The sequence below is a fragment of the Denticeps clupeoides genome, chromosome 1, assembly GCF_900700375.1.
Source record: "Denticeps clupeoides chromosome 1, fDenClu1.1, whole genome shotgun sequence".
NCBI classification, from domain to species: Eukaryota; Metazoa; Chordata; class Actinopteri; order Clupeiformes; family Denticipitidae; genus Denticeps; species Denticeps clupeoides.
Window position 1 is genome coordinate 30,196,516 of NC_041707.1, and position 23,746 is coordinate 30,220,261.

At 39.6% G+C, this 23,746-nt stretch overlaps 3 protein-coding genes across 3 annotated transcripts in view; 1 reads left to right on the forward strand and 2 right to left on the reverse strand.

The window, feature by feature from the left end:
* Positions 1-2,387: 2,387 nt before the first annotated feature.
* LOC114795934 (putative transmembrane protein INAFM2) lies at positions 2,388-3,893 on the forward strand. The gene has a single exon (XM_028989683.1). The coding sequence runs from the start codon at positions 2,873-2,875 to the stop codon at positions 3,413-3,415; it is 543 nt and encodes a 180-aa protein (XP_028845516.1). The 5' UTR covers positions 2,388-2,872; the 3' UTR covers positions 3,416-3,893.
* A 5,039-nt stretch (positions 3,894-8,932) lies between these two features.
* On the reverse strand, positions 8,933-12,726 carry LOC114800281 (uncharacterized). The gene is made up of 5 exons (XM_028997449.1): positions 12,538-12,726; positions 11,571-11,604; positions 10,839-11,481; positions 9,914-9,996; positions 8,933-9,257 (listed from the first exon to the last, which is right to left on the reverse strand). The coding sequence occupies exons 1-5, from the start codon at positions 12,684-12,686 to the stop codon at positions 9,231-9,233; spliced, it is 936 nt and encodes a 311-aa protein (XP_028853282.1). The 5' UTR covers positions 12,687-12,726; the 3' UTR covers positions 8,933-9,230.
* The window catches only part of LOC114780239 (coiled-coil domain-containing protein 9B-like), a 32,906-nt gene continuing 21,869 nt past the window's right edge, over positions 12,710-23,746 (reverse strand). The window contains exons 4-10 of the mRNA XM_028967765.1: positions 23,214-23,309; positions 22,629-22,730; positions 22,007-22,168; positions 21,595-21,732; positions 16,506-16,690; positions 13,181-13,230; positions 12,710-12,771 (exon numbers count right to left, since the gene is read on the reverse strand). Coding sequence (XP_028823598.1) covers positions 12,710-12,771; positions 13,181-13,230; positions 16,506-16,690; positions 21,595-21,732; positions 22,007-22,168; positions 22,629-22,730; positions 23,214-23,309 — 795 coding nt within the window. The remainder of the gene's footprint in view (positions 12,772-13,180; positions 13,231-16,505; positions 16,691-21,594; positions 21,733-22,006; positions 22,169-22,628; positions 22,731-23,213; positions 23,310-23,746) is intronic.

A 23,746-nucleotide genomic window follows, 5' to 3' on the forward strand; every position in this document is an offset into this window, starting at 1 on the left:
TGTGTCACTTGGCACCTGCAGAGCACCATTTCAGTCATCTGATTTAATTTGTTGTTTATTTATTAAATTAGCTCACATTCTAATTAGTATATGCTAACATGGACCAAGTCTATGAGGAAGGCATGAACCTATTCATGCGCATCCAGAAATGTTTTTTATCTCAAACTTGTACATGCAATAACCCATAAATTCAGTTTATTGGACATGATTTGGAAAGACACATCCCTTTATATATAATGTCCCACAGTTGACACAGTTTCCTCCATCATGGAAGGACAGTCTGGATGCCTGGCCAGACTGAGTGATCAAGGTAGACCTGTATGGTAGAGAGGGCATACGAAAGGCAAAAATTACAAAAGGCACTTGAAGGACTCGTAGACCATGAGAAGCAAAAATTCTCTGGTCTGTCAGGAATAAGGAATGTAACATTTAAAAATATGAAAAAAGGGAAGCACCATGAATCCATTCCGGATGCACTGTATATCTCACCATGCAGCATGGGATTCTAGTCCCCTCAAGGCAATTACTGTTAATGGATGGCAGTTAATGGATGGGGTGGGCTAGTTAATTCAGAGCACAACAAAGAATTAGGATTTCTATGCATTAGGTTTAACCCATTTCTACACTGCCATTTATACGGTGATGTGAAAAAGGATTTTTTATATAAATAGTAAATAAATATTAGTCACACCCAGGCCTAATGTGACTAACATGTAAAAAAGTTAGAAATATGAAATTAATGTGGAACAATGCACATAAAGCAGAAGTCCAATTTAACCCGGACATTGTTAAGCTGATTGCAGTTATTTGAATAGGAGGCTTATTTAGCACTTCAGGAGAATGTTAAGAGAGGCAAACATACCTTCAAGGATTTCAGCAAGACATTTTTTAAAGTCTCCATAATCATTACCAGACCGCCCTCAGTGCCATTAAATTATTTGAATGACATGTCAGGAAAATTGACTTTTCTGTCAGTTGTGAAACATCTAAAGAGCCTACAACTACTACAACTTTGAATGAAATTTGAAATGATTTGTAACACTCAAGCTAAATGTGACACTCAATGTGGGTTAAGTGGAAGGACAAGCAAGTACCCAAATATGTTTGGAATTGTATTATATAATATCATGACATATTAAATCCCCAGGAAACTTAAATTGGAAATCATCATCATTGGTTCTTCTAGCAGGATAATAATCAACCCTACAATGGTTAACAGACCACAAAATCAAGGTTCTCAATCCCCTGACCTGAATCCTGTGATGTGAGAGGAAAGTACACAGAAGAGGGCCCAGGACCCCGAATTATCAGGAGGAAGATCATGTAAAGAACCAAGGTCTCTTATAAAAGGTTACAAGACAAAATTTTGTGTGGTTATTTTGGCAAATAACATTTATCATTTGTTCCTGAGCAATGATACACACACAGCATCGCAGCATAACAGTTAAGAAAAATGCCAACCAAACAATATATGCATAGGGGAACAGTCACCGATAGAAGCCAATATAAACCGAAACATCTTGCATGTCCCCAGTGCTTTATCAGGGGCATAGTTGTGTTTCATTCTGTTGCGGCACAGAATTAACCAATATACCTACTCTGCTGGATCAGCTATTAAACTTGCCTCTTAAACATAGGCCTGTTACAATCCCACCCACACTTTGCCTCCATAAAATATATTATTAGGCTGTCGATTTGTTTCTTTATGTAATTTAATAATGTCAGAGAGAGCGATGATTTAATAATAGCTGTGTCAAGTAATAAGCCCATTCCATTTACCATGTGCTCACACTGCTTTTATTTGCCATTAATGATTTATGAAGACACTAAAATCTCTTCTGTAATCTGACTCTAATGACATGACACTCTCTTAAAGAAATAAGGGGTCGCTGGTTTGTGTAACATGGGAACGTTCACTTAGATGCATTGCTGAAAGGTGTATCTTGAATAATCCATTATAAGAGTGGTCTGCTTTTATCACATTCGGGTGACATTTTGGACATGCAAGTTGTTCAACACGAATGTCCGTCAGTGCGTCGCAATTCCTCGCCTTGTCCTTAATTAGCAGCAAATAGTCCTGCGCTGTCCACGGTGCTGATTCGGCGTGGGACTTCGCGCCAGAAGTGTTAATCTATGAAGTTTTTTTTTCTGCTAATAGATTATCACGCACGCACAGCTATAGACACTATTGGACATACCGATTTTATAGCGTTGCGGAATTCGTAAAGCATATGCTGTACACCCCGAACAGGTTATTATGGACCATAAAGCAGAGTCACACATCAACATTTGGATCTGTTTCAGTGTAAATAAAGACACGGGGACATGTAAAGACATGTTAAAAAGGGATTTAATCATACAACAAAACTCGATTTGCGGTGTCTGTCGGCGTTGTGTCAGCTTCGTCGCACGAAAGAAATGTCGTCTTTCGATCGCGGAAAACGGCCCGTTTCTCCGGCCCTTTAAGACGCCCCTCCGCCCCTCCTCCGCGGCTTTTAGCTGATCCGGCCGCTTCACTTGTTGTGTAAGACGGACACTCGTGTACACCGCGCGGTCTCGGTCGTCATCGTTCAACGAAACCCCGGCGAATCGAGAAAGAAAGAAGGAAGAAGAGGCGAGTGAGGCGCGCTGGGATCTGCGCTCGGATGCGAGCCGAGCCGCGACCGGGCGCGATGCCGGAACGGATTTTCCCGGCTTTCCAGGCGGCGATGGATTAGATGCGATCAATCGAGCGGCAAAAGAGGAAAAAGCGGCGGCGCTCGTCCCTCCCCGTGTCGCTCTGCACCTCGGCCTCGGTTCTCGGACTGCGGGAAAACCAGCGAGCTTCAAGACGGACGGGGTGGTGGAGCACCGCGGCAAAAACCGGGCCAACATGAGGGAGCGGGACTTCATGCCCAACATGGAGCGGGGGAAGCCCGCCACTTACACGGGCGACAAGAAGGCGAAGATGGCCGCGAAGACCAACAAAAAGTGGGTGAGACTGGCCACGGTGTTCGCGTACGTGCTGTCGGTGTCCTTAGCGGCCATCATCCTGGCCGTGTACTACAGCCTGATCTGGAAACCGACCAGCGCCTCCTCCACGGCCGCCAGACCCGGGGAGCTCCCAGCTCCGGCCAACATCTCGGCCAACATCTCCTCCACCACCACCACCACCAACGCCACAGACAGCAGCAACGTCACCCAGGCGGACGTGGCGGCCGCCAACGAGTCCAGCAGCATCATCATCAGCAGCATCAGCAGCAGCAGCAGCAGCAGCAGCAGCAGGGCTTTCGACTGGACCAGCGGGCCCAGCAGGGGACTGTACGCGGACAACCGGCCGCCGGCCGCCGCAGCCGGCCAGCCGGACCCGGAGGAGGATGCGCAGGGAGGCGCTGCGTCACCGCGGGCGCCGGCGACGCACCAAGGCGACAAATGAGCCCAGGAAAGGGAGGCACCTGCGGGGTCGAGGCCATTTTGTCAGATTTCACGACCCCCTCACCCAATATTTGGGTTGTAGGTGTGAACACTGCTGGGTTTGCTGTAACCCGTCGCTATGGTTACGTCACCTCGCGCAGCAGCTGGACATGAATTATTAATTATAATCTTTAATTCTGCGGATTATAAACTCTGATCGTGAAAAGCCTTGGCAAGATTACAGGCTCGTAACTGGACAGCATTCAAATGAAAAAGGAAAAATATTTCATAATGTAAAAGATTCCCCCCCCCCCCCCCAAAACCCCATAACAGGTTTGCCTGTTGATCGCCTATGCACCTTTATTTGGGGCAATTCCTTAAAAACTAGCAAATTTGCAGCTCTTCTGCTATCTGAAGAAAGATAGCAAGCGAATTGCCTAGTTTGCATATCTGTCAACATATATATCGATATTTACACATATATTTAACTATAATAAACACATAACAAATATATTAATTCATGGAAAACTACAGTAATAATGATAATAAAAACAACAATAATGATGAGAATTGAACAATCCAGCCGTTGTGGTAAATGCAACTAAGTGAAGTTTGCTTATTGCAACAACCAGGCATGGTTGTTGAGTTGCGTATGTTAGCAAGTTGTTTTCTATTGAATATTCTGTCAGCTTCGGGATGCCAGATGATGCAGGTTGGTACCAACATGATACCAGGATTGAAGAAGTGTTGGACAGAGATCCCTGCTGGATCGGACCCAAGATGACCAAGTTCTTTGGACGATGGATGCTGTGGGAAGGGCACACAGGAACTCAGAATAACACATTTTCAAAGGCTCATGCGACGGGACTTTAAAAAATGGAATATACCAGTCATTTTTTAAAAGCCACGACCTTCTCTCTATTTTTTTTAAATGCCTTAATAGATTCACACCATCTTCATGAACTAGGTACTAAGGCCAGACGCCTGTGCATATGCATCTGGGTTATTCTCTTGAAAAAAAAACAATTGGACTTGGGGATACAGAAGAGATGCATTGGGAAAAGGAGAACAGCAGAATGTTATATTTAAAATGGTCTTTTATTTTCCAGAGGACCCTGCAGCTCCTAAATGGGTTTGCATTACATTTCTCCTAAATATCACTGTATACTAATTAATCAGGACTCCTGTGATACAGGAATCTAGTTGAGTTAAGCTCAGGTATGTGCATATAACCATGTAAATGTACTGTGTATTTGGTAATGTACATAGAGCAGATACTGTATATGCTAAAGTCTGATTAGATAGCTTACTTTTTAATATGAAAGTAAAATAGTTACTGTACACAGTATATATCCACAAATAAAGCTCCTTGTAAAAAACAAAAGTGTTTTTCTTTATCAGGAAAAAAGGGATAAATAATGCAAATCTGATGGCTACATGTGAGTGGGATATTAGCGATTCTGCTTATAAAGTCAGGCATGACGCCACTTTTTTTGATGCACAAAGGTAAATGCAAAACACAGAAACATATGGGAACAATTAATCTAATAATTAAGAATGATTAGATAAAGCTGCAGTTCTTTGTGTTTGAAAAAATCTGCTCCTGTGCAATCGGAATTTAAGACCTGAATGAGAATCTGTGGAGAGTGTTGGGGGGAAGTGTCAGAGAAAGCGTTGCTTATCAGTCCTGTCAGGAACCGACCGGGTGCCCTTGCTCATCATGGGCTCTGAGTCACTTGTGCTGAACTCTTAAACCCTGCAGTGTTCTGCTCTTCCACGTAAAGGAGAATTATTGATTTAGTGCTCTGAAGTTAAACAAAGGGAGGGAGAAACGCATTACACAATGCGGGTCTGCTCTATTTCCAGCCAACATTCTCCTCTGACTGCACGGAACACGCTGCTGTCATGTAAACCTTGTTTTTATTCATGCCGACTGACCCCACTGCAAAAGGAACATTGAAGGACGAACACAGCATTTTATTTAAGTCTTGATGTGATATGATGTAGTATAGTTAAAACTCTCCAAACCTTCTAATTGCAAAATTATCATTATGAGACAGTGATTAATATATTCTGGACTGTCACATTCTCAACACGCCACCTGTCTTTTGCAAAGATGTTCTTGTTCGGGCTACTTATTCACCTCCATCTGGGGGTAGGAATGGCTTGGAAAGTTTCCTCAAGATTAAACGGAGTCTTCCCCAAAAGATACAACGTATGGAACAGCAAGGATGTGATGCATCATGACCTTGTTGACCTGCACTTTTGGCCCCTAGAGGCAGATAACTGAAATGCATTTTCAACAGAAAATCAAACCTGCTGCAACACAGATTTTTCCTGCCATCGTTTTTATTACAGAAACATTTTCACTCAACACATTTGATAACATCTGTTGGTCACATCTGTAATTCAACCTCAGTTTAGTTCCTTGTTACGAAAAGGCACACTGTTTGTGTACATTACGTAAATTATTTATCATGCTCAGGTTTGGATTCCAATACGGAAGGTGGGATTCAATTAACTCCACAACACTGCAGAATGTGTCTGCCTGAACTGTTTGCTCGTGTGAGTTCACACTTTCTGCATGAGATACAGGTGCGAAGTGCATAATGCAGTAAGCGCAGGGAGACCGTGACGCCATTTTCCTCCGTTCAGCAGCTCAGGCGCAGCCTGGCAGCAGCAGGAAGACTTGCCTGGCAGCTACCTAGACTCCATGCACAACTGCATGCAGGACCTTATGCTGCACTTTTATAGTGAAGGAGACCTAGAGCTCTGCAATATGTTATCAGTAGCATCCAACCTTCACAAAATACCTTGTGAAAATGTTTAACAAAATGCTTGAAAGGTCATTCTTGCCTCAAATCAGGCTTAAGTTCCAGGATGGGTCCCGTCAAATGCTCAGCTCTTTAATTCTCTCTCCCTGTCTAACACACACACAGTCAATTGTTAAAACATTGCAAATCTCTTCCGCTCCCTCAATCATGCATGCAGTGTTTGCCTGTACTATGTGTAAAGAGGGGTGACATAATCCCCCCCTCCGCATGCACACACTTAAATCCTCTCAGCAGGACAAATCCACATTTTAATTCAAGACTCTAGCCCACCCTCTTCGCCTCCACTCCCTCCCACGGACTGTGCTCTGCATTCACCCCATCACAGCTCAAAGCCAGTGCACCAGTCACCCCCCCCCCCCCCCCCCCCCCCCCCCCCCCCACCCCAAACATTAGACAAGGACAAGCGAATTTTACGTGTGCGAGCACCTCACCATCCTCAGAACAACAGATCAACAAGCACAGTCACGTGACTGCAGTAGAAGAACAGAGCAGCCTTCAGGGGAAAGCAGCTGCCCTTGAGGATGTCTGTGGAAAAAAGTAATTAAAAGAGTAACAGATCCGAAAGGCCTGTTTAGGGGAACTGGGACGGGGTGTCTCCAGGACAACAGCCCCTGGGCGCAGAGGCTTAAAAAAAATTTAATCAGTGTTATCCCTCGTGGATATCACTTAATGCAACGTGTCAGTATGTCACAGCACAATCCCCCCTCCATTTCATTCCCCAGCGCAACCAGCACCATTTATAATCACAAACCTTTTCTTATCCTAATTAAACACTTTTTATTAATTACACACTTTAAAATTCTTGCAATTCATAGTAGGTTCCATAGCTGCTCCATGCTCTGTCTGAACTGAAAAATATCTGGAACTCAACAGTGCAATTTGCACCCTACAGAGGGGACATTCCCCTGTGATCAAAAGGTGGTCATGTACTCGGCAAAAAGGTGTTTATGTTCATGAGCACAGCTGAGACCCAGCACGCCACCGCTCTGCTGCGCTACCAGACTGTGCTGCTGTCAGTAGCTACAGACACGTCCGTGCTGCCAGTAATCCTGCCTGGACATAACCCAGTCCTGATGGCCGCTCTAATGTGCCATGAGTGGATCACTTCTCTTTTTTTCTATAGTTTTACTGTAAAACACATACAGTGGGTATGGAAAATATTCAGACCCCCTTACATTTTTCAATTTGTTATATTGCAGCCTTATGCTAAAATGATTTAAGTTCATTTTTTCCTCATTAATGAACACACAGCACCCCATATTGACAGAAATTGTTGACATTTTTACAGATTTGTGAAAAAGCAGCTTTTTCATCTAATACTGCCATGAGTCTTTTTATGAAAGTTTTTCACACCTGTATTTGCAACCAGTTGTTCTGTCCCTGCATCCCTGCAACTGCAAAACACCCCCCACAGCATGATGCTGCCACCGCCATGCTTCACTGTGGAGGATTGTGGAGGCCACTGTGCTCTTAGGAACCTTAAGTGCAGCAGAAAGGTTTTAGTAACCTTGACCAATTCTGCCTCTGAGATCTTCAGGCAGTTCCTTTGACCTCATGATTCCCATTTGCTCTGACATGCATTGTGAGCTGTAAGGACTTATATAGGCAGGGGACAATAGACTGCTATGAAGTAACCACAACCCAGTCAGTTAAGAATCTTCAGAAAGGAGGTATGTTTCATCAACAGGCAAGGTGTTGATAATGTTTAAGGTTCCTTGCGGGTGTATTTCAATTTCAGTTTAATAAAATTGTATTTCATGTGTGTGAAATCTAATCTGACAACAGGTCACCATGGTGTTGAATTGTACCCTTGACATGGCAGAATACAGATTAATTCAAACATTAAAAGAGAAACACAAATAATTATGAAAATGTGTTTTATTAAAAGTCATAAATATGGTAAAATAATATTAATGAAATTGTAAAATCAGTTTAATCAGTCTGCACAATGAAAAAAACAGATTGCTCACTAAAACTTTCAAAGTGTCAAGTCTGAACTGTTTAATACAAGTAACAAATAACTTTAAGTTAACAATAAAAACATAAATAACTTTTTTCCATTATATGAGGATGATTCAAAGCCCACAACATCTCAATATAATGCAGTAAACAAGAACTACAAAAATGTTAACAACTCACCCCTCATCCCTTCAGTGCAAACATTCTGTAAGTTTTTAAAAAAAAAAAAACTGTAAAATGTGTTATCATTAAGGCAACAGATACAGTTTACAAGTTACCATGCAATTCTGAGAGAATACTGAGGAAAATCAGGACAAAAGAACTGTAACCTGCTATTGTGAAGATGCTAGAAGCTCTTTCCTGAAATTAACACTTTCTGGCAACACAAAAATACAGCGGAACAAGGTAAACAATGATGTAAGAAGCTGTTCTCTCTCTCCAGAACAATCAGTGTAAATTGCATTCAATCCGTGGATTTCTGTATACATTAGAGCCAGTGCATTCTGTGTGCACTTTTTCAATAACTTGGAAGGATATGACAGGGTATTAATTCCACAGTGCAATATATACAGCCATGTGCAAACGGCCGGTGGCAAAACAACTGAAGACAGAAAATCTTCCAACTAAAAATCAACCCAACCAAACCTTCTGAGGCATCCTATTGCCAATGTCTGCAGTCACTGCAATGACTGTTTTAAAAAAAAAAAAAAAAAAAAAAAAAAAAAAAAAAAAAGAATAAAGTGCTTGTAAACAAAATAATATTTCTTCATTTTAGATCAATTGAGAGTAACATTCAGAGACCTTCATTTTACCTTCCTTATCCATCATATCAACATTCAGTGTTCTAGGACTACAAAGAAATCTTGTTAAATAAAACAGATTGGACATTCATAATGCTATTAAGGTCTAGTATTATCTGAACAGCTGACATCACTTAATATTTCTCAAATCAAAGATTATTTTCCCTAAAGGCAACTTTGCTGTTTTGGTTTCAGTTCGTCACAACAGGATGATTCCCAGTTGAATGACACCAAAAAAAACGTCTTACACGACTTTCCCATTTTCCCGTGCCTGCAATAAACACACATAAAACATAGATAAGAAAACAGGCCTTTTCACAGATTAGTCATATGGTATCAAGTCTCACAGTGGTGTGACTGGGATGCTGGAAACCCCAGCCAAGGGAGAGCTGCAATGCAAATGAATGCAGACTTCTTGCTGCAAGGTCATTCTTAAGCATCCACTGCATCAATAGTTTACTTTAAAAAATGTCCAAAATGTTGGATATATTTTATATGCTTTACTTGGATATATGGGGATTGGATAACCCTAAGCTGTCCCTGTAACTACTGATTGCAAGTCGCTCTGGATAAAGGCGTCTGATAAATGCTGTAAATATAAATGTAAATTGATATATATCACCACTTAATACAACAACATCAGAGTTAGCAGGTTAGAAAATGTTTGTTTATGAATTTTTGGGTCCAGCTGCCAACATTCACTACAATCCCTGAATTGCATTCTTTTTTCCCTGGTTAGGGTCCCATTAAAAAACTAATTTTCTACGCTAAGGACCTGATCAATGATGAAGACCTTGGGAATGGCCTCAAATCCCTCAACCTAAGAAGAGTTTTTAAAGAGTATGTGCCACATCATTAAAAAAATATTAAAATGGCTGATTTGTACCTTCACTGAAACAGGGCCCTTTGTTTGTACTTTTATCTCACCTTTTCAGTGCAGGTGGTTTGGTCAGAATGGGAACCTGTTGTGTCCAAACCCAGCACAGAAAGATTGGGGTCAATATGCTCTTCTGTGAGCGAAACATAAAAACAAAAAATGCATGTATTAATCCCAACCTGTAAATGATACCAAACAGACAGACATAAGAGCCCACATTAATATATAAAAAACACTATTAATTCCAAACACATTTATGTGTTTAATGTAGCATTTCCTGCAGTGTCTCACTGTGCAAACCCAGCCACAGTTTGCAAGTAAAATTAAAGTCGAAGTAACTTGTTAACGTAATGTTGCTGTACAAACTAAAAAACTATTTTCTCCAGTATTTATCGCCAGTCATAAGTGAATTTATTCTATGAGAATGTGAGTGGGTAATATTAACCAAGACATTGACAACTTTTGACATCCCTATTCCAGGAAAAAAATAATTGTAGAATTCTGGTGAACTAGAACAGATAATTGTCCTTTAAGGTAAAGCTGTGCCTGTTTGCCTTCAGTTCAGGAGGTGCTTAGAAACATCCTTGGTCTTTCTGCTGTATTATTTAATAAAATGCTGTAATGCTTTAAATATTATTAAAAGTACTTCATTAAAAAGTGGTACGATATAAGCACTGAAAACATTTCTATAATCAACGTTCTAATATTGAACAGTGTAAAATAACCTTAACCTGTGATCACTATTTTAGATGCTTCTGTGATGAAAACCACAGCTACACATACCTTGTTAACCTTAAAAATATTCGTATCTGCACATTTTAAAGGTGTAGTCGCAGCAGTGCACAAATTACTCCAAAAAGACAACTGCTGTCCAGATATTACCCAAAATCATCCACCATCCAAAAATACCAAGCAAGCAGTTCATGACAGGACAAAAATGCAGAATGTCCCTTCAGAAGATGTTTAACTACACACCTGAGATTCCGGTGCACCTGCTTGTGCCGTTCTTTCCAAGTGCCTGATCCCAGGCTGGTGTGTTGTCTGAGGAGGCTGAGGCTTTCACATTAATTTCTGATCTGCTTTCTGGACTCAGGACATTGTCCAAATCGGTCTCAAAAGCAGATAAAGGAATCAGATCCTCTTCATCTTCATCCAGCTTCTTTTCTGGGCTCTCAGGCACCTCCTGGTCCTGGCTTCCTGACAGGGTCTCAGGCACTTTGTCCCTCCCAACAGTTTTACACAATGAGGCATCTTTCAATGAGCTCCCCCTGGCTTCCATGCTAAAGTTTGGGGTTTTGTCGTTGCTGCCTTGGATGAGCTCCTCAGAAAACCGCACCCTTTTTTCAGTTCCTTTAGGGGATGAAGCCTCTGTCTTTGCCTGTTCCTTACTCATGCAGTCACCATCAAGTAGCAGTGAACCATCAGCACTGATGGTTTCCAGAGTTGCTGGTTCTTTAAGACCCTCAGCTTTACAAAATTCGGCAGTAGGTCTGTCTGCACCTGTTGGTACCTCTGCAGACAATGCAGCATCACCTCTGTTGCTGCTATGATTCTCATACTCAGGATAACCCAGAGCATCCAGCTCCTGTAAAAACGCCTCCAAACTGGAGTCTGAGGTCTGTGGGTCAGAGTGTGGTAAACCAATTATTTGTGAATACAGGTTGATTTCATGTTATTTTTGAAAGTCGAAATGAAACAGGCTCTTACCTGAACATGGCTAGAGTTTTCATGAGTGTCCCATCTAAAAATAAAAGGAAATATTCCGCTGTTTGCTTTTAACTTGATCATAACATATTGCTGGACATGAAATATACTAATAGTCTAAAAGAAAAGTCACTGTTTAGATTTAAATAAGCAAACAGTTACAGGCCAAGGTCTGGAATGGTAATACAGTGATTAATATGAATAATAATTTCAGCTAGTAACAGGAACTAGTGCAGTTAGTAACAGCTCATGTTTTAAACAACCAGTCATAGAAAAATACTACTGGTTTCAGAAGGAATAAATGATCGTCCTTAATCAAGTGAAAGAAACAGCAAAAATCGCTTTAGTGGGTTGCAAACAGTCCAACACATGAAATTCTGGTCAGATAAATGTGGCCAGAAATTCTTTAATGATATTAGGTGTAAATTATTACTAACATTTGGTAAAATGTTTTGTAAACATACAACCACATGTTTTATTATGCTGGTAAGGGAATTTCCACAATGTCTAAGTGTGATTCAGGGACGTCTCCATTATTTTCGCACTGAATACCGCAGTGTGTTGACCTTAGTCCCACTGAGATTCTTTTGGGACATGTTGGACAAGACTTTACTGAGTAGTTTGTCTCATGCATCATCATTATCAGATCCTGGCCAAAAATGTGACACTGGCCAGAAACAAAGAGACACTCCAATGTGGAACACAATATTGGAGTGTGCATTCCTTACCACAAAAAGCTGAAAACTTCTGTGTCAAATTATTTTACATTACATGCTTTTACTTATATATGACAACCAAAAAAATATTTTGCACAGTTCTGAGTCCATGCACAGTGGTGTAAAGGAAAGTTCCAGCAACTGTACTGTTTCTGGACATTTGGAAAGTACTTCAGCAGATCAAGCTTAGAACCTTTCAGTAAAAAAATAAAATAAATAATAATAATAAAAAAACCTGTCAGGACGTTACACACCTTCGAGCTCTCCCGGTCAGGCGGTCCTTGCCCTTGGCTTTGCTGCCCACAACTGCAACGTTCCTAGATCTCTTGTCCCTGCTCTTGTATTGGTTGCCTAAATAAATATGATTAGTAGGGATGTGAAAGTGCAAAAAGGATGAATTCATGAGGAAATAAACGTGATGTGAATTCACTGTACCCCGTGGTTCGTCCCACTGGGTTTTAAATGGCATTTTCTTGATCCTCCTCCTCCTAAAACAGACAGGTATAAAACCATGTGTAGGACAATTATTGTACCCTCCATAAACTACTCATCTAATTATTTTCATGTGTTTCCAGGAATTGTTTACAGCCTAAAAGCCTGATTTCAGGTCAATGCTCTTTAAAATCACAAAAACAATGTTTTTGCACAATTCATCATAACATAAAGGAAACTTCATACAGTGAGAATAACACAGCACTGCAGTAGTATCAATTGGCTGATGATGTATCGACAATGTTGATATCATTCAAGCAAACTAAATCTTTGAGGTAGCAGGTTAGTATCATTAATAAATGAATTTGTGTTAAATGTTGGATGACAGTCATCATGTAATAAAGAACAATAAAATGTTATTCACTTCATGCATGGAATATTAATGCACATAAGCATTTCACTTACCTTTATTTTGGGTCCTTCCTGTTTCTTCTTGGGTTTTTTTTTCTGAAGACCTACACAGGCAGTTTGATCAAAACTAAAACAGGCATGCACAAGTAAAACACATCTTACAAATCTGTTGAACAAGTAATGATGGGGACTAACTTGAATGTTAAGAGAGGGGAAAAAGAAAAAAAAAAAAAAAAAAAAAAAGGACACTCATGCCACGCTCATCAAAACAGTGAATAAAAGGCCTACTGAGCATTAAAAGCAGCACATTGTCAAGTTAATTTACATGAATGCAGGGAGGCTTAGGCCCCAGTGCTTTGTAACCAGGCTCATCTCAGCTGGAAACCCCAGTAGAGCAGTATGTCCTTCATCTGCTAACCCTAGCTTATGGTGGCTTCTGTGGTTAGTACAAGCCTTGTTTATTGAAAGGCTTTTGTAAACATGGTCTGATAACACACTGTAGCTTCAGAACACTGAGAATGCCAGGTCCCTAAGTCAATCGTTTCCTCTCACACTCACTCTCTTGTGTGTTCAAACCCTCCCTAATAAGGCAAGGCATTCCAACAGACACACACGCACATACATACACTAAAAATAGCCTCTCCTGTTTTCAGCTCTTTAGAAGTCTCCATGTCTCTTATATGGGGAATTTTATTGAACAGAAGGCTAAAGCTCATTAAGAAGTACTTAAAAAAAAAACATCCTGTACTACTTGACAGGATGCATGGGTGTAAGCAGTGATATGAACATTTCAAGGATCATTTAATATGTCCACTTACCCTTACTACAACATAGAGCTCAGTTCTTTGCGGATGAAAATGTTCACTCAAACATGAAAAGTGATGTGCCTCTAGACATATCAAATGCAGGGAAAACTGCCAGCCTCCAGTTTATATGTAAAAGACCAACTACTAATCCTATTCTTATTACCATATATCATTTTAGTTTGGGTTGTATCTTTCAAGATTTGATTGAATTCAACTCTCTGATTCACAGTTAAGTTTACCTTATAACAGGAAATGTATTCTGGAAGCATAGTTTATATTTTACAGTAGACCTAACATTTAAGATAACTAACTTTGCTTCTTTCACTTCAATGCTTAAACTCTCAAATACATTTCAGGCCAAATCAAATGTGAGTTAAGAAGTGACAAATTTTTTTTTTAGGTCTGCAATGAGAGTGAAATATGTAAGACTGGCCCCTCCCTGCAAACAGGAAATGAAGATGTCACACATAAGGTCAGCATGGAATTGTAAGTATCCCACACAGAATAGTCTATTCCCTTGCAGCTTTCTGTCGAGATACAAATGTTTTTCTGAAGGCTGCCAAACACCACTTATTCAAAGTGCGTTTCAGGCAAACACTTATCAGCCATAAAATTATGAAGTATTAAGTGGATAAAATGATCTTGATGCAATGGCAGTGGATGTGATGTATTAAGCAGGAAGTTCAAATTTGTCCTTGAAGTGGATTTTTGAAACCATAACAATTTGAGCAAGCACTTCCAGCGACAAGCAAACCAGCGACAGGGACAATAGTGTTCAAAGCTCATCGATGCACGTTGGGAGTTCAGGCCATCCAGGCCATCAGAAGAGCTACAGTAACTCTAATTTTGAAAAAGTTAATGCAGGTTATGACAGGCTATTTACAAAGCACTATATACGTTATGAATATATGACCTGCATTAGTTTTCTTTTTAAACCACATTTCTGTGTGATTGTACATAATTTTAGGTAAACTTTAAATGTGCAGTAAATCCAGTGTAAAGTATATGTTTTATAATTTTTCAGGGATAAGTGAACAGTGGATTAAAGAACGTAAAATGTAAATTATAATTGATCTACCAGTGTGGCCTCCTTGGGGCATAATTCTGAAAGTTTCTTTGTTTTAAACTGATCTTTTGCTGCTTACAGCATCCTCCCAAGATATGATACATTACCAGTACAGGCACTGGTGTAAGGTGCCCATAGTGCATCTTTTTCTACATCACAGCAATAAAAAAAATAATATAAATCACCAGAAATGAACAGTGCACATTTTTTTTTTCCATTATGTATTCTATAAGATCACAACAATTTTGTGTTTTTGTGGATTATTCACAGGTTGTAAGGTCTAAAAGACTGTGGAAGTACTTGTGCTGTATAAATGTGTGTCTTTAGGAGACATCTGTGAATGCACAGAACTATGTTCAAATTGACACGATAAAGCTAATGTTCACAATAGTAACATGATTTGTGTGTCTGTGGGGCACTTATGCTCTATACTTAACTTTCAGGTGAATGTTTGACCTCACTCCTAATCTCTAAATATTAATTTTGATTGTTCTGAGTGTCATCTGATTTGACATTTGTAATTTAGAATTAGGAGGTGTTGGATGAATGCCTTTTCATGTGAGGTGAGAGGCAGTCTTTAAAGTATATTTATATATTTTTTAAAGTATACTTTATATTTAACATGGTGTAGTTACACCTATTGAATGTTTGTTCTTTGGCAAAGTGCGGGGCAATCAATCAGATAATAAAGCTTAGGCAAGTAGAAAATTAAGGAGAAAAAAAGCGTATAATATGCATGTATCACTGATATATAATCTAATAGATAAACTCCTCAGTTAAGATTGCCTAAGTTATATAAGTTTTGCTTATATAGTTGCCATATTTGGTGCTGCAGGATTTGTCCTTATTTAGGTGAGGCTGCAATTTTACAATTTGTGGGGGGTTAAATCTAAAAACCATCAAGGTGCTCTCTGAGGTACCATCTCTGCATTGTGTGTGACACAATTGAGAAATTATAATTTCACTTTGGCCGGGAGACAAAAGGGGAGCAATCTACAGCACCGTAAAGGGAGAAAGCCATGGGTACCACTACTGAATCCAGAAATATTGATTTATTTATTTGCTTTACAAGACTAACCTTGTTAAGATGCGCAGAATTTACCATTTCAATAATAAATGCATTATGCCATGCAGCTGTGTTCTTACATGAGTGTTAATACGTTAATAAGAATCTGTTAGTAACTACAGATGTGTTTTACTATAAAACTCAAATTAGCATGTTAGCAGAAGCTGCATACAAGCACAAAGCATAATTTTTAAATGATGAGTTATATTTTAAAGATGTTTTATTGAAATGAAACAGGCAAAGAAGAATGCCCCACCAGCTCCCAAAATGCAACAAAAACAAGCAGTTTATGCAAGCAGTTTTAATTTTTACCAAGTCTTTCATTTTCATACTATATATTTTTAGGTATTTTTTTAACTTGTGTTTGCAACAATGCAACAGGCAAAGAACAATGAATAAACCCCACCAATTCCCAAAATGCAACAAAAACAAAGCAGCTACGCAAGCTGTGGCTTATCCATGTCCCAGGCCCTGCGCCACTGGCCCTTGGAATTTTTATGTCGGGCAACACGTTCACGGTCAATTTCCTCACGCTCCTTTTTCCAGCGTAAATATTCAAGCTGCTCCTCCCTGGATGTGGGGATGGACAGGTCAGGCTGATCCTGGGTTTCTGGCCACTCTGCATTCTGGGAATTGTGGTTGATAGAAGAGAATATTAGTACCAAAAATTATTCTGTTGTGCATTCCATCCAGTCAAATCAACAATAGTGTTGTCATCTTGATTCCAGTGCACATTTGGATTAGATGGATGGGGGTATTTTAAACTCAACCTTAATTCACCACCACCCATTTCAATCACATATAGTACAGTCTTCTGCCCAAACCATAACCTCCACCACCAAGGTACCGTCCCACCACACTGCACCCTGGGCGCCTTTTATGTCTGCCTACTGCTTAACAAGGCATATGATGTGAAAGTGAGAAGCAGGTGGAAGACAGAGGACTCAGAAAAGTGCAGGTGTCCAGGATCGTGTGGATCGTGTCATGAGTTTAAAGAAAATAAATTCTGTACAGCGAGTCCAAAGCAGATCCAGTGTACCAGAGCTGCGCAATACCAATGCTACAGCAGAACGCTAGTTAAAAATCTAAATGCTCACTTAGTGAGTGAGCATTACTTCACACACACACACACACACAACACAACACACACACAACTGCACTCATACAAGGTGGTAGTCTGTCATCAATCATAGTAAATCATTGGAAAAGAAGCATTTTCGTAAATCTGAAAGCCCTTATCGTATTCTAAACCAATGAAAAAACATGAACGCCGGGGCCTGACTCTGATAGGCGGTGATCCAGATATTCCTGTACATTTGAAAATGCGCATGATGCAGTCAGACAGAGAGGTTAGTAGCCTGGACTGGTCAGATAGAAAAAGTAGATGTAGCCACAGATTAGAGCTTTAATTGGGCCTTAAAAGTTAGACCGAGCCACAGCATCAGCATCCATTTTCAAAATGTATCACTTGACAGAAAAATTATAGAAATTAAACACTGAAAAAGCTCTATGCATCTATAAAACACATACCATGCAGCGATAAATGAAAACCTATGTAATTGAGCCTACTTCTTTCATCCTTATATGGAGAAGTGATGTGTGATACACACAAACACACTAACCTGCATGCTTAAGGGCATGTCCAAGCACATTAATTACCCATGTGTACCCATGTATTACCCATGAAAGTATAACTTAAAATATTCAAACATGCATTCATATCACAGCTGCAAAAGAAAATGTTTATGTGAACTTTTTCACCAGTTTTGTATTTAAATAACTTCAAAGGTGAAACACACCTTCAACAGAGCAGAGGATACAAAAATGCATTAAACCTCTTGAGAAGACACATTGTTTGCATCAGGTTCACCCAAGATGCTGCTGGGATAATGCAAAAAGAAAAAATCACTGCCCTTACGCAATCCTTCAAATTAAATTGAAAAAACAGGGAGGGTGATGTAGATTGCGTAACATGCTCTTGCAAAGGTTAAAAAAAAAAAAAAGAATAATAATAGTGGAGAGAAAAAAGCTGCCCTCTCTTTTGCCTGTCTGAGCATTGTTCTCTTACATTTTGTCCTGGGGTGTTCACCATGTTTATCATCACTTGTGCCAAAACACAGTACTAGAGAGACATTTAATACATGACGCACACACACTAATCACAGACTCAGCATTCAAAACCAGCCCGCTCCCATTCACTGACAGAGACATCGAAGGCTTTGCACACAATTCTATCTTATACAAAGAATACTGAGTACAAAATCAAATAAATTTAGCAAAATCATTTATTTATCAATTAATTACACATTCAGCATTCCCAGATAATTTCTTTCATATGATTTCTACATTAAATGAAAAGCTCTAGCAACCTATGCTGTAGCAATTTCCTGTCTGGTTATACAAAACCTATGCAAAAGCCAGGTGACACCAATACTCCATTACAGCATGCCCTGAAGCTGCTGTGCTGCGTGGGAGGCAGATGACAGGCCAAGCGTTTTTAAAACAGAGAAGTCACGCTGCCCCCTGGTGGACAAAAAAGATCCTCTAGTAATGCTCAGGAATCCAGACAGGAAATCACTGATCCTTTTAAATCATCTAGTTACTGCTGGGTTAACCTGGAAGATATACCTGAATACCTGTATTTAATCCTATGTTAAACTAATAGTGCAACGTACTGAAAGAGTTCCAGGGAGCTTTGTATGCCATGACAAGCACACCTACTGCCACAGGCTACAACTGCAGGATTTATTGCACATGCACAAACCACTATAACCAGTTCATTCATGACTACAAAGGACAACTGTTGGAAGGAATAATAAGGAAAGAATAATAAAGAAGAGAAAAAGACAGTGAATTAGAAAAAGAAAACACATACACAACATAACACACATAAACTACACATAAATCTGCCTCACAAGGCATTTGGCAGCCAGGTTGGTCTGTGAAGCATTCATATTCAAATGAGATTCAGAATCGGACTAATGAAATTCTACATGGATCATAATGCTAACTAGAACATGAATAACAATACTGCATTGATGACTGGGGATGAAATGTTACTGACATGACAGTGATCGGTTACTATATTAAAATTGGTTGTTGCAATTAATAATGGAAAACTTTAATTTATATCGTCCTTTACAGAAACATCAGGCTGAAAAGATACATCTTTAGATTAACCTTTTCCCCACTTTATTATGATCTTATAAGTAAAATTGGCACACTGCTAGGGTAAACTGGTATGCTCAGTACTCGACCTGAGGGGGGATGAGGAGGGATACGATCGCCTCTGAAATAAAAAAAAAAAAAGTCAAAAACATCCACCTTCTAAAACAAACACCCCCCGGTTCCATCCCTTGTATTATTTTATCAATCAATGCATAGGTCTATTGAGTAATTGTTTTACCCCAGTACCTGGATCCTTTTACCCTGATCCTAACCAGTCTGGTTTCAGAACAGCTCATTCTACTGAGACTGCCCTTTTGGCTGTTTCCTAGCAGCTACATGCGGCCAGATTGGCAAAGCTGTCATTGGTTCTTATTCTCCTTGACCTCTCTGCAGCATTTGGCACCGTTAACCACAAGACTCTCTTGTCTATCCTGAAGAGGCTTGGAATGCAGGGCTAAGCATGGCAGTGGTTTGCTTCCTACCTTGATGAGCGATCTTACCAAGTGACTTGGAAAGGATCCACCTCTACCTCACAAAGACTCTCAACTGGTGTCCCTCAAGGTTCAGTGCTAGGTCCTCTCCTTTTCTCCCTCTACACGAGATCACTTGGTGAGGTCATTTCCTCGCATGGATTATCCTACCACTGCTATGCGATGACATACGACTCATCTTCTCTTATCCTCCCTCTGATCTAAATGCTGCTTCCAAAATCTCTGCTAACTGATTTCTAATTCACATCTCATCTTGGATGGCAGCCCATCACCTCAAACTCAATCCCACAAAAACTGAACTAATATTCATTCCAGCAGATTCTTCACCACATCAGGATCTTGCTATTTACCTGGACAACTCACAGCACTCTCCTTCTACAACAGCTTCAACCTTGGACAACCAACTCTCCTTCTCGACTCACATCAGCAATCCTCCCCGCTCATGTAGATTCCTTCTCTACAATATCAGACAAATCCATCCTTATTTGTCAACACAGGCCACCCAGCTACTGAATCAGTCCTTAGTAATCTCATGACTGGATTACTTGTAGGTTACTTGAAGGTTAATGTGTAACCTTCTTTTTGTCTTTTGTATAGAAACTACTACAGAGTGAATAAAAAGATTGTATTCATAGTTGGGGGTCCTAATGAACCAGAACCGATCACTTCATCAATGGTAACATGAAAGCACGTTGTAAGTCGCTCTGGATAAGGATGTCTGCCAAACGCCTTAAATGTAAATGTAATGTAAAAGGCTGGCCCGTGAAATAGGCAGTACAGGCAAATGCTAAGGGTGCCTTTCATCTAGGTTGCGACACAAACAAAAAGTGTTTCTTAAAACTGGTTTGTATTAATGTGTAGACAAGTAGTAGTAGTAATATCTGACTGCTTCTGGATAAATCTCAGTATCTGATACATAACATCCATAACATGCATGTTGTTTTAGGATAGTAGAATATATTAATTATGTTTTTGTTTAAACACAATAAAAACTTTGCCACATTTGCCACAGTCATTTTGCATCGAAATTAGGCCCAGGACATTGTTCTTGCTCAAGTTTAAATATACTATTATCACTAAATACAGCTCTCTAATTTTACTGAGAACTCCAAATTGTAAATCGCCATCACATCTTAAAATAAGACATGGCCCTCCACTCTAAATCAGACTTAAAAGTCCTGAACTTCCATGACTTCCCTGACCAGAATAGCCCGGTGTGCTTGGTGTGTTGAACTGAACATACAAAAATCTCAACTCAATCTCTGACATCCTCTACATTTTATCACTTTGGGTGAGCCAGTCCTTAAATTCTGCAAATGCTGCACTATATGCTATTAACAAAATTCCCTGATAATTCCCTGACTTGGTACCCAAATGATTAAATTCCCCATCTGGAAATGCCTTTACTAAAATTCCATGAGATTAAGAAATTTCTTACAATGAAGTGAAGCGCAGCAAAGCATTTTTTTCTTTGGTGAGAAGTGAGGGGAGGAGGGGGACAAACGCATAAGTGATGATGATTGGCTAAGGTTGCGTTATAAACACACGGTGCAGGAGAGACACGGCAATGGAGAGTCAAGTCAGACTTCCCACCTCCTCAAAAGCTCCATCAAAACTAGTGGCCAACAAAGTTGATAGCAGCCAAACCCAGGTTCGGCTAACGTGAGCTCCACTAACAAAGGAGGAGACAGAGACACCACATGCACATATTTGACATTCTTGAACATTTAATGTTACATTTAATGTTAATGAACATTTAATGTTAATGTTACTTTCCCAGGTAACTACTTACTATTAATGCTTACAACTGTGGGAACTTAGAGCGACCATGACAGAAAACTGCAGATGATGGAAAAACTTCAAGAAAGTACCTGTGACCCAGGGCCACTGTGTTTTCCTCTCTGGAACAATTCCACCCCACCCTCCCTCTCATCTTCAGCAGTTTTCAGACTCCTCCCTTCAGAGTGTGGGAAGCAAGGTTCAAGCTTTTCACTCACTAGCCTCTTACCCTAAGATCACAACATGAAAAAACAGTTGTGTGTAAATTTGTGCGTTTCAATATGAATGCAAATGGGTGTCCTTCACAATTATTGAAACCATTTTAATTATTATTTTAAAAAAATTAATAAATAAAAGGGAGGCGGGTTCACCTCACTTTGTATAAATAACAGAGCCCGCAGTGTGAAATTCATACTTTCAGGGCAAAACATTTTTTCTCAGCCTGGCTAACAATTAAGCATTAACAATAAGTTACCCTTCTTCAATGCAATCACTTTACTTTACCTTGTTGTTTCCCACCATAGTGACAAAAAGCTGCCGTCTCTTGCCCCTGCCAACAGCAAACTGGCAGGGTACTACTTTTGCAGGTTCTGTCACCTCTCTGGGGCTCCTGTCCCTGGGCAAAACCCCTGGGTCAGCATGCTTCATCACAACGCGCAGGTCCAGCTAAAGGTGTGAATACAGTAAAACAAAAAGCACATTATCAAAACCCATGTATTGAACATGGCTGTATTGGTTTGCAGCTTTGCCATTTAGTAAATTGGATTTAGGTTTATTCATTATGAAACATTGTAATCAGGGTTTGCGGCAATAAGAATATTTGTATCTTTTAATATTGGGATGGAGCAAAATTGTCATGATAGCCAATATTAATTCAGAAAGAGTTTGTCCTACTCTCAAGCTCCTATTTTTTTTATAAGGAACGGGAACCAATAAAAGTAGAAAAATCAGGTTCTGTTCTTCAAGACAAAATAAAGATTTCTGGGATAAAACTGAGTAATACAAATCCCAATCATAAACGTGACAGACGTACTGGTTGAACTAAATTACTGCATTACACTGACAGAAGGAAATAATAAATTGTACATTAATTTCCTTAATAAGTAATAATTACACCGACACCTACATTAGTGGACTTGTTTGTAACTGACAGATCTTCTGTGTGGCCCTTACGACTCTGAAGAGCCATTCCTTCCTGCTCTGCCTTCATCTTGTCTTCTTCCACTTCCTGCAGAAACACAATAAAGCATCTTTGTGCATTTCTCAACACATTGTGTGAAGTGAAATGGGTATAACCAAATCCCAATATCATTTTAAAAAAGAACCAATAATAGATGTGTAGGTATTTTGTACACATTTTACAGCTATCAAATTGGAAAAAGAACACAGCAAGTTTTGACATCCCAGTTACAATAAAGCAAAACATACTGATGTTTTGTTTAAGCCTTGCAACATAGAAATTACTTAATAAAGTGACCATCACAACATTCCTAGATAACTGCTGAATGTGCTTAATATAATATAGTTAAATGAGAAATAGGTTACTCAATATCTGTTGTTGACAAGCAATTTTCCCTGAAATATCAAATTCAAAATTAGGAAACACTGCACACCCTATAACTGGCCATAAATTAGTTCAATAATAATAGAATCTATGAACTAACATAAAAAAAAATTTATACAGAAAGGATGAAAGTCTGGAAATTCTGACCTGGTATCTCTTCATGAGGGCTTCATTTTTCTTGCGCAGAGCTTCAATCTTTTTATCCAATGCTTCATCTTTCTGCTTCATCATGTCTGTGGACACCTAAACAACAACACAACAACTGTCAGAATTCTACTAAATTGCTAAATTGTGTTTAAATCCACATAAGGCTTAAACACATAAACACAAAATATACAAACCTGCAAGATGGCAAAAAACCCACCACTGCATTATTTGAACTTCTGTAAGTATAGTGGCATATCTGGCGAATTAAATGTGTCTGACTCCAAAGAATATGTCTAACAAGCTAAATGTTTTTAGTGCTCATACCACTTCTTACAATACCACAGTTGATTGCTGTCTATGCTTACCACTTTATGAACTAGAGAACGTACTGTTTTCATATACAGTAGGTGAGGAAAGTATTCAGACCCCCTTAAATTTCAGTCTTTGTTATATTGCAGCCATCTGAAAAAAAAATAATTTTTTCCTCATTAATGTACATGTCGCACCCCATATTGACAGAAAAATACTGAATT

Coding starts and splice junctions, on each gene's coding strand:
- LOC114795934 (XM_028989683.1), top strand. CDS start 2,873: ATGAGGGAGCGGGACTTCATGCCCAACATGGAGCGGGGGAAGCCCGCC.
- LOC114800281 (XM_028997449.1), bottom strand. CDS start 12,686: ATGAATTCATCCTTTTTGCACTTTCACATCCCTACTAATCATATTTAT. Junction 11,605..12,537: donor CTGACCGGGAGAGCTCGAAG/GTGTGTAACGTC, acceptor TTTTATTTTTAG/ATGGGACACTCATGAAAACT. Junction 11,482..11,570: donor AAAACTCTAGCCATGTTCAG/GTAAGAGCCTGT, acceptor TCTGACCCACAG/ACCTCAGACTCCAGTTTGGA.